Source organism: Hippoglossus hippoglossus, chromosome 21 (genome assembly GCF_009819705.1).
Source record: "Hippoglossus hippoglossus isolate fHipHip1 chromosome 21, fHipHip1.pri, whole genome shotgun sequence".
Lineage (NCBI taxonomy): Eukaryota > Metazoa > Chordata > Actinopteri > Pleuronectiformes > Pleuronectidae > Hippoglossus > Hippoglossus hippoglossus.
Window position 1 is genome coordinate 2274997 of NC_047171.1, and position 14625 is coordinate 2289621.

General features: G+C 47.5%; 1 protein-coding gene and 1 long non-coding RNA gene across 2 annotated transcripts in view; both read right to left on the minus strand.

Moving 5' to 3' along the window:
* Window positions 1-6782: 6782 nt before the first annotated feature.
* LOC117754941 (tripartite motif-containing protein 16-like) lies at window positions 6783-8441 on the minus strand (the record flags this gene model as incomplete). The annotated part of the gene is made up of 1 exon (XM_034574303.1): window positions 6783-8441. A coding segment is annotated over exon 1 (1659 nt), but the record flags the coding sequence as incomplete, so codon positions are not given.
* Window positions 8442-9913: 1472 nt separating this feature from the next.
* Window positions 9914-14625, minus strand: part of LOC117755183 — a 53698-nt gene continuing 48986 nt past the window's right edge. Inside the window, exon 2 of the long non-coding RNA XR_004612552.1 lies at window positions 9914-10063. This is a non-coding gene — a long non-coding RNA (uncharacterized LOC117755183). The remainder of the gene's footprint in view (window positions 10064-14625) is intronic.

The following is a 14625-nucleotide window of genomic DNA, read 5'->3' on the forward strand; positions in this document are numbered from 1 at the left end:
TTCAGTAAGGAGACCCAAGTCCAGAGCATTGAGTCAGTCAAGTCTCTGATGGATAGTGTGGAGTCTCTGCTTCTGACAGAGACCAAGGACAGAGTTTCACCTGCAAACGCCCCCGTCCTTACCGATGTCCTCTATAGGTACGTCACAACTGACCCTTTAGTGGCGAGTCCAGCTGAAGTGACGAAAGTGTCTGTTCCTAAGTCCCACAGAAAGATGTACGCGGACATAAAGGAGAGAGTGATGAATTTCCTGCCATTGATGAACTGGTGGTTCTCAAAACAGGCCGGTGACTACACCAAGAGGGTGACCTCCGCTTTAATGGAGATTGAGCCCATCGTAGGATCTCCGGTCTCAGAGATCAACAGTGCAACGGAACGGGCAGAGCCCCGCAAAAAGATGTATGTCAATCTCGTCATTGACCAGTTCGTCACTCGAGTGTTTGCAAAGTCCAAAGTGAACTTGTTCTGTGACGAATCAATACACCTCACTCAATACCTGTTTGAAAAAACATGGGCCGAAGTCCAGGACATTGACTTAGACACGTCCCCAGATATAATCAATGTCCTCCACAAGGCGGTGTTCAAGGACCTGTGTAAGATGTGGGACTGTCCGGAAACGCTGCTGCTTTCCATTTATAGAAAAGAACCAGAGGTCGAGAAAAGAATCGCCGCCTCTATGGAAAGCCACATGTTCAACAAACCCGGCAGAATGTCCAGATTCGTCTCCTCTTTGAGCAGATTCTTTAAACGGTAGAAATGCTATCGCTCTAAATGAGGACGAATATACGTGTCTTCTGCTGAAGGGGTGTGGATTCACTCTGGGAGCTCCAGTTTACCACATCCAAACAAAAAAAAAGTGCATGAAATGTTTTCTGTAACCATTTTCTGTCACAACTGTTAGAAAAGAATAAAAAATAAGAAGATGAGTCGCAGAAGTTGTCCTCTTGGTGTGAAAGCAGGGAGCACGGGGGGGGGGGGTCTGCTTCATTAGAACCGAGCTTTGGTCCCATGAGCTCTTTTCACATCTGTGTGTGTGTGTGTGTGTGTGTGTGTGTGTGTGTGTGTGTGTGTGTGTGTGTGTGTGTGTGTGTGTGTGTGTGTGTGTGTGTCCGTGTGTGTCACACCCTCTGCCCAGTGGTCGTAGCTATTTCCTTTAAATTCCTGAACCTTGATTTCAGAGTGCAGATACAAACTGAGTGTTTTGACGTGGAGCCTGAACACTGAACTTTCACATACACAACAAGCACAACAACAAAGAGTGAGGCGGACACGCCCACCAACTCCCTGCAACAACTCCACACACTGGACCAACAGTAGCTTTCCATCCACAGACCTCTCTGCCAGTACTCATGAAGAAATGTGGGTTTGTTTTAACAGCAGCTTCTCTACTCTACTCAAACATGTGTCCATCACAACAACACACACACTTCCTGATCTCTGATCTGTTTTTTTATTTTTATTTTAAGAAAAGTACAGCATGAAACACAACTCGTCCAGATTTACTTTCTGTTTCTCGTTGTTGTGCTTCCTTGAATTTAAGAGTTTGAGCCCAGGACCTCCTGCTGCGTTCTTCACGTGTGAAAGACGATCGCCAGAGAAAGTCCAGTCCCAAGTCTTCTTCTCCTTCTTTATTCGGTTTATTGGCAGGTGACAACCAACGTCAAGGTGCATTACCGCCCTCTACTGTGTGTGTCAATATCCTACTTCCTCTTCTTCCCCATTCGGCAGCGTATCTCTTATTACCCTTGATATTTGATAGCTTCTCCTTCGTTCAGTTGAGTGGCGGGTGACAACCTCCTGTGTTGGAGTGTATATCAGAGTTATCTAGCTCATATTAAATCAGTTTGTCCAATCCTGTCTCCCTCAGCTAATGGAACATACTCCCTATTCCAAAGGTAACTACTATTTCCAAGCTTAGTTCTTCCTCTCTGCTTTGCACTTTTCCTCTTGAGCTTTTCTCGTTCTCGAACACACTTATTAAAGTGAAGCATTACATGCTCCACTGACTCTTCTATAAAATATTTTGTGCGGGGGGGTTCAACACACAGTGGAAGGCGGTAATGCACCTTGACGTTGGTTGCTACCCGCCAATAAACCAAACAGAGAAGAAGAAGAGGCTCGGACATCCTCCGCAATTCATGACTGAAAACGCCCTTAAAATAACAATGCCTTTGAACAAGAGGCCGGGCTTTCTATTAGAGTCACAATCTTTTTGTGGCTTTGATCTACAACATTATTTGATATCTTTAAAATTGCCTTTGGTTCTTTATCATGTGTTTGATGTCTATATGACTCATGGTTGGAAGAAGATACCCTTCATGTCCCATATCAAGGGCGTTTTGTACTACCTGGTCAGCAGCGCTAAGTGGAAAGAAACGGATCGAATAGACCTGAACCCAGATATGGAGGAGACTGCAGTACAGACATTCACCATGGATACATCTGATGCATTGGAGATTCCCAGCATGACAGTTGAAACTATTCGCATGCAGATTGAGGATCTTTATAGCAAGTTGACTGCGGAGCAGTGGGAACTGTTAAAATCAGAAACACCAGACAACGTCACAAGGTTTCTGTTGGCAGAACTTTTTCTGAACATGACTTTGTCTGTGTCCTCAGACCTGATCACAGCACATGGACACAACGACTTTCCCTTTACTGCGGAGAGTATCCAGTCCAGTCTGGGAGACGCTCTCCGTCAGAGTTTAGCACCGGGCAGCTTAAAAAAGTCTGTGAGTTTGGATCAACTCACTGAGTTGGTCGTAGAGGAGATAACAGAGAGGGTCAATTCCCGCCGGTCTGAGCGCTCCACCAGCGGACGCTCCACCAGCGGACGCTCCACCAGCGGACGCTCCACCAGCGGACGCTCCACCGGACTGCCACAGTGTCACCAGACCACAGCCAACAAACTTGAGAAAATGGTCAATTGTGTTTGCAAACTGTTGAAGAAATCTGCCGGCGACATCGAGGGCTCGTTCAAGCCGAAACTACGCAGTCAAAAGACATTTGATCTGATAAACGAGTTCCCTAGGGGGAAACCAACCTCTTCAAGCACTGACTCTTCATCAAGCAGTTCTCGCTCTGACAGACGAACATCCTCAGAATCATCAGTCCGCAGCAGTGACTATAGGACAAGTGAGGCCGTCCAGGAAATCATCGGGAAGGAGGTGAGCGACATCATCGAGCCCCTTGTGGACGAAATGTCAGAATCTGACCTGAGTGGGCTGATATCTGAATCTTCTCTGGAGTTTAAAGCTGCTGCAGATGAAATCTATCAGATCATTAGTGAAGAGGAGAGCGTCAGATCATCTGATTCGAGTAGAGGCTCCAAATCCTCAAAGAGCCACAAGAAGTTTTGGAAAGGAGTGGGCAAGAGGATCAAGAAGCTTTTTGCAAAGTTTCTTGCCACAGCATCGATGCTCAAGATGGGGACACAAGTCAGGAAGAAGTTCAGTAAGGAGACCCAAGTCCAGAGCAGTGAGTCAGTCAAGTCTCTGATGGATAGTGTGGAGTCTCTGCTTCTGACAGAGACCAAGGACAGAGTTTCACCTGCAAACGCCCCCGTCCTTACCGATGTCCTCTATAGGTACGTCACAACTGACCCTTTAGTGGCGAGTCCAGCTGAAGTGACGAAAGTGTCTGTTCCTAAGTCCCACAAAAGGATGTACGCGGACATAAAGGAGAGAGTGATGAATTTCCTGCCATTGATGAACTGGTGGTTCTCAAAACAGGCCGGTGACTACACCAAGAGGGTGACCTCTGCTTTAATGGAGATTGAGCCCATCGTAGGATCTCCGGTCTCAGAGATCAACAGTGCAACGGAACGGGCAGAGCCCCGCAAAAAGTTGTATGTCAATCTCGTCATTGACCAGTTCGTCACTCGAGTGTTTGCAAAGTCCAAAGTGAACTTGTTCTGTGACGAATCAATACACCTCACTCAATACCTGTTTGAAAAAACATGGGCCGAAGTCCAGGACATTGACTTAGACATGTCCCCAGATATAATCAATGTCCTCCACAAGGCGGTGTTCAAGGACCTGTGTAAGATGTGGGACTGTCCAGAAACGCTGCTGCTTTCCATTTACCGAAAAGAACCAGAGGTCGAGAAAAGAATCGCCGCCTCTATGGAAAGCCACATGTCCAAAAAACCCGGCAGAATGTCCAGATTCGTCTCCTCTTTGAGCAGATTCTTTAAACGGTAGAAATGCTATCACTCTAAATGAGGACGAATATACGTGTCTTCTGCTGAAGGGGTGTGGATTCACTCTGGGAGCTCCAGTTTACCACATCCAAACAAAAAAAAAAGTGCATGAAATGTTTTCTGTAACCATTTTCTGTCACAACTGTTAGAAAAGAATAAAAAAAATACTCCACTTAGTTGTGTCTGTTCTACCGATGTTTCACTAGATGAACAAATTATTAAGACACTAGTTTGGTTTGTTCCTTTGATGTATCAGCCATCTTTAAGAATATTTGTCATGTGCACAACAGTTACATGCAGATACAAATTCTTGGGTCACAGGCTCCCTTCTAGCCGTGCTCAAAAATATTCAGAAAGAAAACCACACAAGCAAAAATAGAATATAAAAGGTGAGGGGTGTTCAGCTGCATTATGACACTTCACCACTAGTTGTCACTAAATTCTAAACACTGAACCTTTAAGGCTCGTGTGCTGCACCTAAGCCAAAGGAAAAACTTTTTTTTTATAGCATGAGAGCCCTGATATAAACGTGTACAAATAAAGACATGGTAAAATAGAAATTACTTTATTTATAGATGGTAGCAAAACCTTATTTTAAACAGGCCTCAGGGTAAAGACTAGAACGGGAATTGATAAGCTCCACCACCAAATATGTTGCACACACCCACGCATGTTTCTGGAAAATGTCCAAAATATCAGTGTTGTTGTTTACAGCTCATCCACACCGGCGTCGGCCCTCATCACCAAAAGATCTGGATCTCCTCGTCTTTCCAAGTTGACGTCTTCGTCTTCTACGTGTTAGGCTCCTCTTCTTCATCCTGAGATATTTGTGTTCTTCCAGTTTCAATCTGTCATGTGTTAATAACGTAAGCAACACGCCCACTTGCCAGCAGCTGTTTTCCTGCTGTATTCTCACATGGACTCACTCTTGACAGTTTTCTAGGGGCTGGCAGGAAAAGTTTCGGGAAATGTCCTCAGCAGCTCACTTGAACATTTGTGCTTTCTTACATTTTTCTTACTGGAAAATGTCGGGGAAATTTCAGTGCATGTTTGAAAGCAGCTTTAAAGTGTCAACCAGGCAGAATGGTGAAGAATCAGGATGCAGTTTCATAGCTGTGATCTGTGTGTGTGTGTTTGTCTCTGTGCAGAACGAGACGTTCCTGTGTCACCGGTTCACACGCTTCGTCATGATGATACAGACTTACAGCAAAGTTAATGGAGTTCTGAAGAAGAACAATGACAAAGAGCAAAGGAACCATGTCAACAACTGTTCAGCTTCTATCAAAGAAAGTGATAAACTGCTCAAACTGTTTCTATATAATACAAGTGACACCAAAGTTCTTTCTGTTCTGAAACAGTTGATGAAGTTTGTCTGTGACGGAGCAAAGAATCGATCCCAGTCGTCAGGAACCTGATCCTGAGTGTTTTTACCGTTTACTGCTTTAACTCTGCAGAAATTACGAAACCTCTTCAAGCAGCAAAGTTTGTTTTGTGGGTTAAACCTCGGACAAATTTGGTGTCAAGAAGTTTTGATCCAGTCTGGATTCAAACTGTACGACCCAGGAGCGTCTGTCCGTGAGGTGACGACGTGAAACACTGAAGCAACACGACAAACCCGTTGTGAAGTTTCATCCTCATGAAAATCAACAGCACGATAAACGGAACGACCTCAAGTCCACAACATCACAATATCTCCAATATGTGGCTTGTGTGTCAGGACTCAACTCAACGTCTTCACCCTGAAACTTCACCAAACCATTATTTCTCCACTTCTTTAAATCTGTGTGACGAACTCTCTTCATCCACTGAGATCACAAACAAGATCTGGGTTTTGAAAATCAGCCAGTGGAAGAAAACTTTGCTCATTTGTCTGCGATGAAGCTGTTTTAGTGCAGAAAAGCTGCAAAGACAGAGACTGAACATGAAAACTGAGGTTTGTGGAGTTTCAGGAGGAAACTGCCTCAGTTATTCTCTCACAGGAGTTTCACTTTGTCTCCATCAGCTTTGAACGAGATCCTGGAATGAAGACAAAAGAACAGACTGGATCTATTCTTTATTTCAACTTTCAGCTTCTTCACACATTACATTTGTATTGCTTTTATACATCTGCTTTATACATCTGTTGGACATGTTGACGCTCTGAGTTCATTGATCACTTCATCAGTAAAGTCTGTTCAGTGACTCTTGTTCAGTGATTTCATGGACACACAATCAGTTTGTTTCAGCTCCATCTCACATGTGGAAAAGAAAAGAACAAATAATCATCTCATTGATGAGGATCAGGATCAATACAGGTTCTAAAACATCACACAACCTGATTTCTACATTGATTCAGAAAACAACAGCAACATTAGTTATTTCAAACACATTCATGTCAGTGTAATTATAGATTTCTGTCTTTACAAAGTGAGAACTAAATATGTGTGATAAAGGAAGGTCAGTGTTTGATTGACAGCTGATCTCTGTGCGGAGCAGAAACGTCACCACGACGAACTTTGATCAACAAACATGGAGACAGAAGAAGTTAAAGATTTAAACACAGAATCTAAATCACTGCTTTTAATGACTCAAGTCTATTTGAGTTTACAGAACTCAGCTGTGGATCCAGAATAAACATTAACTCCAGCATAGAGAGGCTGAGTGAATGTGGTCTGGACTCTGTGGAGGAGAGTCATGGTGTCAGAGACGCTGTAGAAGGACAGAACACCTGCACTGTGATCCAGGTACACTCCTACTCTGGAGGACGGAGGACCTGACACTGGAGTCTCGATGCTGTTGTAATAAAAGTAATATCTGTTTTCATAACAAACTAATGACCAAGATTTATCATTGCATCCAAATCCACATTTATCTGAGTTTCCTGCTCTGCTGATATTCTTGTATGTGACTGCTACATGAACTACTCCTCCCACCTCCACCTCCCAGTAACAACGTCCAGTCAGACTCTCTCTACTCAGGACCTGCCACCAATCAGTGAATCTGTCTGGGTGATTAGAATAAGACTGATCTTCACTCATACGTGTTACTTTTCTGTTTCCCTCAGATAATAACAGATGTCTGTTTGCTGTGTTTGGATCCAGTGTGATTTCCTGTGAATATTTTAAGAAGTCAGCTCTGGTCTCTGGCTCTGGTTGTGGCAGTAAAACATCCACTTGAGACACAATCTGTAAAATCTCTGTCTCTGTCTCACTCAGAATGTCCTGTAGTCGACCTCTGACCTGGGACACAGCTGCTGTCACGTCCTCAAAGGTCCTCAGAGGACGGATCCTGATGCTGGATGAGTGTGTAGATTCACTGAGTGGTGACAGTGAGGGGTAGTTGTGTAGAAACTGGGTGTGATCCTCTGTGTCTGAGAGCTGCTTCAGTTCATGGTCTTTCCTCTTCAGCTCAGTGATCTCCTGCTCCAGTCTCTCCTGAAGCTCTCTGACTCGACTCACTTCAGTTTCCTGCTGGGATCTGATCTGCTGCTTCACATCAGAGCTTCTTTTCTCCAGCAGACGGATCAGCTCAGTGAAGATCTTCTCACTGTCCTCCACTGCTTTATCAGCAGAGCCATTGACGGCCTCCTCCTCCTGTTGAAGCAGCTTCACGTCTTTCTCTGTGTCCTGGACTCTCTGCTGGATTGTTTGTCTCCTCAGCCCGAGCTCTCTCTGCCTCTCAGTCCTTTCTGATGCAGCTGACACTGTGTCGTGGTCTTTATGTTCATCCACAGAGCAGAGATAACAGATACACTGCTGATCAGTGCGGCAGAACATCTTCATCACCTCATCGTGACGAGAGCAGATGTTCTCCTGGAGCTTCTCCGAGGGCTCCACCAGCTTGTGCTTCTTCAATGGAGCTGACTGAAGATGATGCTGGAGGTGTTTTTCACAATAAGAGGCCAAACAAACCAAACAGGACTTGAGAGCTTTCAGTTTCCTCCCAGTGCAAACATCACAGGCCACATCTTCAGGTCCAGCATAGCAGTGATCAGCAGGAGCAGCTTGGAGTCCAGTCTTCTTCAGCTCCTCCACTAAATCAGCTAACATGGTGCTTTTCCCCAGGACAGGCCTCGGTGTGAAGGTCTGTCTACACTGAGGGCAGCTGTAGCTTCCTCTCTCCTCCTCTTTGTCCCAGTGGGTGTTAATACAGCTCATACAGTAGCTGTGTCCACAGACAGTAGTCACCGGATCCTTCAGTAGATCCAGACAGATCGAACAGCAGAATCTTTCTCCGTCCAGTTGATTTTCTTGCTGCGCCATTTCAGCTGGTGCCAGAGACTGTAGAACAGTTTCACTTCCTCTGAACAGATACAGATCTCTGCTCCTCCCCCTCTCGTTCACTCCCTGCAGTGACTCATCTCCCACAGGTCACAGCTTGTTGTTCACTGGTCCTTACACTTACACACCTGTGAGGGGAGGAGACACAGACATGTCCTGACTGGGAGGAACTGGTTGTGTCTGAGGAAGAAGTTGTTGGTCTTTCAGGATTTACTGCTTTTCACTACGATGAGCTGTTGGAGAGTTTTTTATCTGTGTTATCACATTTCAAAGTGAATAGTTGCTCTGGGAACTGTCACATTCAGCTCACAACAGCACAGGTTGTAAGATTCACATTTTTCAAAGTTTCCAGAAAAGTTAACGAATCTTTTCAATGGAATAAAAACCAACTTACAAAGTGCTTCACAAATGAAAAACACAAGTAAAAATACATTAAAACACACGTATGAAAGAGTAAAAGTACAAAAACACTACAGGTGACAGAAATGTAATCATGACCACACTTTAGAAACTAGAATTAGATCAAATCGTGGTACGATAACAGCACGTTTGAAGTTTGGATTTAAAGGAAGCTTCTGACTCAGCCTGCTGTATTTCCTCAGGTTGTTTCAGAGTCTCAGACTCTTATTTCTAAAGCTCTGTCCCCCTCAGTGTTAAGCTGAGCTGTTACAACAGCACATGCTGGACCTGATGTCCAAGGACAACCTGATCGTGCCCATCCTGGAGGAGGAGGTGCAGAACACGTCATCAGCCGGGGAGAGCGAGGCCTGAGATGCAGCTGCTGCCATAAGGGAGACGTGTGAAAACAAAATATCTACACATTACAGAGGAGACGCATTCACACACACACACGAATATATATGTATACACATTACACACACTACAGTGTATTAAGGCTCCTGTCCAGTAACACTGTTCATGTCCCTCCTCCCCTGTCACCTGTGTCTATCTCAAAGGACGTGAAGTTAAAGAGCGGGAGCAGAGTTCAGTCACTTCTGCAGGACGACATATTTTCAGTTTCACTCTCTGTTCCTTCAGATTCAGGCCGTGTCTCTGGAAACATCTCCGCTCCAACACCTCTCCTTTGTCTTTATTCTTCTTTAAGCAGCTGGATTTGCAAAAAAAAAACAAAACTACGTAACCATGGTGACCTGTATTGTTGACGAAGGCACACACACTGACAGCCCCCCCCACCCCTTCTGTATATACCCCCCCCCCCCCCCCCCCCCCCCTCCCCCCCCTCTTTCTCTTAATCCACTGTCATATTTTCTGATGGTGCTTCACTTTCTGTGTCTGCTTCTGTTCTGTTTGCTTGTGTTGCCTACCAGCCTGTTTTTGGGGGTGTCCCATGAAACGGATCTCTAAATTAGCCGGCTCACGTAATAACGCTATTCAAACACTTTGTAGGTGTGTGGCTTGTGTGGTAGTGAACAAAGAAAACCTTTCTCTCTCTCTCTCTAGCTTCGTACGTGTACTAGCAGTCAGGTGTTCCGTCTCCGAGGCGACGTCTCGGAGTGTGTAGGAGGCTTTTGGCTAACTCTGATCCTGCTTTGTGACATGCCCCCGTTTAATACCGTGTGAAATGTGCCTGATACTCCGCTTCCCTTGACTCGACGCTGCTGTACGCCGGTTTCTACCAATCTAAACATTCGACATATTTTCTAAACTCGGCTCTGTCTGTCGTCGCATCTATAGGATATTCTCTCATGCCTACTTCCACCACCGCCAGATATTTGACAAGTATGAGGTAGGTGTCATTAGAGAAGGCTTCTGTTCGGCTAGTAATGAATGCAGTGCTCTTTGGACGGCTGTGGCTGAGGGAGTAAAGCGGTCGTCCTCTAACCAGAAGGTTGGCGGCTCGATCCCAGTCTTCCCCATCTGCATGCCGATATGTTCTCGGGCAAGATGCTGAACCCCAGATTGCCCCTCATGGAATGAAAAGTGCTGCCCATAGATGCACTGTATGAATGTGTCTGTGAACGGGGGAATGTGAAACTGAACTGTAAAGTGCTTTGAGTTGTCATCAAGACTAAAAAAGCGCTATATAAATACAAACCATTTATTGTGGGGATCATTCTGCCAAGCGAAATGCTAATTGTGGGATTGTTTTGGTTTTAATTTGCTGATATAGTCCAGTTATAAAACACTTCACGTTTCCAGACCCTACAGAAAGAGATGATGTGACAAATCAGACATTCTATTTTTTAATGATATATTTTTTAACTGTCTGGACAGTTTCTGGAGTTTACTTTTCATATATAAAAATCAGAACATTATTGAAAATATCCAGGTGAGCACCTCCACTGCCTGAGTCAGTGAGCTCCAGGACCCATGGACCCATGGACCACCTCCACTGCCTTGGTCAGTGAGCTCCAGGACCCACGGACCACCTCCACTACCTGAGTCAGTGAGCTCCAGGACCAGTGCTTCACCTCCACTGCCTGGGTCAGTGAGCTCCAGGACCAACGCACCACCTCCACTGCCTGTGTCAGTGAGCTCCAGGACCCATGGACCACCTCCACTGCCTGAGTCAGTGAGCTCCAGGACCCATGGACCACCTCCACTGCCTTGGTCAGTGAGCTCCAGGACCCACGGACCACCTCCACTACCTGAGTCAGTGAGCTCCAGGACCAGTGCTTCACCTCCACTGCCTGGGTCAGTGAGCTCCAGGACCAGTGTTTCACCTCATCTGCCTGAGTCAGTGAGCTCCAGGACCAGTGCTTCACCTCATCTGCCTGTGTCAGTGAGCTCCAGGACCCATGGACCACCTCCACTGCCTGAGTCAGTGAGCTCCAGGACCCCCTCCGGACCACCTGCACTGGCCCACTTTCAGGGCCTCCAGCCCCGCCGGCTCTGGACCAAAGTACCCCTCCCAGAGACCTCCAGCACCAGCCGAACCCGGGGACCCACAATTAAGCCCCCACCCTGAGTGCCCACCCATCGGCGGGAGTTAAAGACCCTCGCGCCCCTGGTTGTCCATCTGACACTTAGTCAGATTTCGAAACACCCCTGGTTCTCCATCTGACACTTAGTCAAATTTCACTTATCTGTACACTCTGTCAGAAAACCAGGTTTCTGTAATCGTGCCGAGTGTTTTCTGTCAAGGGGGGTGAAACCTGGACATCGCAACGATCGGCATGTCTATTTTCTCGATCCTCTCTTTTGCCTGTTTTTCATCAATTGGCCCATTTTAATGAAATTAGACAGAGTGTCAGCATTAATTTTGCCTTTTCCTGACATTTGTGTCACCGAAAACCAGGTTTCTGTAATCGTGCCGAGTGTTTTCTGTCAAGGGGGGTGAAACCTGGACATCGCAACGATCGGCATGTCTATTTTCTCGATCCTCTCTTTTGCCTGTTTTTCATCAAATTGGCCCATTTTAATGAAATTAGACAGAGTGTCTACCATCCAGTTGGTCTATTTCATGAAATTAGACAGAGTGTCTCCATTCATTTCACCTATTTCATGAAATTGCACTAAGTTCTCCATCCCCAGCAGAGCTTCTGGAGCCCCAGCCCTGGGCCCCAGGAGGTCCGTGTGGGATTTTATGATTTCTTCACACACACACACACACACACACACACACACACACACACACACACACACACACACACACACACACACACACACACACACACACACACACACACACACACACACAGAGTAAGTCCCTGCTCTCCGCTGGAGGACGGAGCAGCGTGAGTAGTCAGTGAGGTGAGCTCCAGGACCAGTGCACCACCTCCACTGCCTGAGTCAGTGAGCTCCAGGACCCACGGACCACCTCCACTGCCTGAGTCAGTGAGCTCCAGGACCAGTGCACCACCTCCACTGCCTGGGTCAGTGAGCTCCAGGACCCATGGACCACCTCCACTGCCTGAGTCAGTGAGCTCCAGGACCCATGGACCACCTCCACTGCCTTGGTCAGTGAGCTCCAGGACCCACGGACCACCTCCACTACCTGAGTCAGTGAGCTCCAGGACCAGTGCACCACCTCCACTGCCTGGGTCAGTGAGCTCCAGGACCCATGGACCACCTCCACTGCCTGAGTCAGTGAGCTCCAGGACCCATGGACCACCTCCACTGCCTTGGTCAGTGAGCTCCAGGACCCACGGACCACCTCCACTACCTGAGTCAGTGAGCTCCAGGACCAGTGCTTCACCTCATCTGCCTGTGTCAGTGAGCTCCAGGACCCATGGACCACCTCCACTGCCTGAGTCAGTGAGCCCCAGTACCCCCTCCGGACCACCTGCACTGGCCCACTTTCAGGGCCTCCAGCCCCGCCAGCTCTGGACCAAAGTACCCCTCCCAGAGACCTCCAGCAACAGCCGAACCCGGGGACCCACAATTAAGCCCCCACCCTGAGTGCCCACCCATCGGCGGGAGTTAAAGACCCTCGCGCCACTGGTTGTCCATCTGACACTTAGTCAAATTTCACTTATCTGACACTCTGTCAGATTTCGAAACACCCCTGGTTCTCCATCTGACACTTAGTCAAATTTCACTTATCTGACACTCTGTCAGAAAACCAGGTTTCTGTAATCGTGCCGAGTGTTTTCTGTCAAGGGGGGTGAAACCTGGACATCGCAACGATCGGCATGTCTATTTTCTCGATCCTCTCTTTTGCCTGTTTTTCATCAAATTGGCCCATTTTAATGAAATTAGACAGAGTGTCAGCATTAATTTTGCCTTTTTCCTGACATTTGTGTCACCGAAAACCAGGTTTCTGTAATCGTGCCGAGTGTTTTCTGTCAAGGGGGGTGAAACCTGGACATCGCAACGATCGGCATGTCTATTTTCTCGATCCTCTCTTTTGCCTGTTTTTCATCAAATTGGCCCATTTTAATGAAATTAGACAGAGTGTCAGCATTAATTTTGCCTTTTTCCTGACATTTGTGTCACCGAAAACCAGGTTTCTGTAATCGTGCCGAGTGTTTTCTGTCAAGGGGGGTGAAACCTGGACATCGCAACGATCGGCATGTCTATTTTCTCGATCCTCTCTTTTGCCTGTTTTTCATCAAATTGGCCCATTTTAATGAAATTAGACAGAGTGTCTACCATCCAGTTGGTCTATTTCATGAAATTAGACAGAGTGTCTCCATTCATTTCACCTATTTCATGAAATTGCACTAAGTTCTCCATCCCCAGCAGGAGCTTCTGGAGCCCCAGCCCTGGGCCCCAGGAGGTCCGTGTGGGATTTTATGATTTCTTCACACACACACACACACACACACACACACACACACACACACACACACACACACACACACACACTCACACACACACACACACACACACACACACACACACACACACACACACACACACACACACACACTGAGTAAGTCCCTGCTCTCCGCTGGAGGACGGAGCAGCGTGAGTAGTCAGTGAGGTGAGCTCCAGGACCAGTGCACCACCTCCACTGCCTGAGTCAGTGAGCTCCAGGACCCACGGACCACCTCCACTGCCTGAGTCAGTGAGCTCCAGGACCAGTGCACCACCTCCACTGCCTGGGTCAGTGAGCTCCAGGACCCATGGACCACCTCCACTGCCTGAGTCAGTGAGCTCCAGGACCCATGGACCACCTCCACTGCCTTGGTCAGTGAGCTCCAGGACCCACGGACCACCTCCACTACCTGAGTCAGTGAGCTCCAGGACCAGTGCACCACCTCCACTGCCTGGGTCAGTGAGCTCCAGGACCCATGGACCACCTCCACTGCCTGAGTCAGTGAGCTCCAGGACCCATGGACCACCTCCACTGCCTTGGTCAGTGAGCTCCAGGACCCACGGACCACCTCCACTACCTGAGTCAGTGAGCTCCAGGACCAGTGCTTCACCTCCACTGCCTGGGTCAGTGAGCTCCAGGACCAGTGTTTCACCTCATCTGCCTGAGTCAGTGAGCTCCAGGACCAGTGCTTCACCTCATCTGCCTGTGTCAGTGAGCTCCAGGACCCATGGACCACCTCCACTGCCTGAGTCAGTGAGCTCCAGGACCCCCTCCGGACCACCTGCACTGGCCCACTTTCAGGGCCTCCAGCCCCGCCGGCTCTGGACCAAAGTACCCCTCCCAGAGACCTCCAGCACCAGCCGAACCCGGGGACCCACAATTAAGCCCCCACCCTGAGTGCCCACCCATCGGCGGGAGTTAAAGACCCTCGCGCCCCTGGTT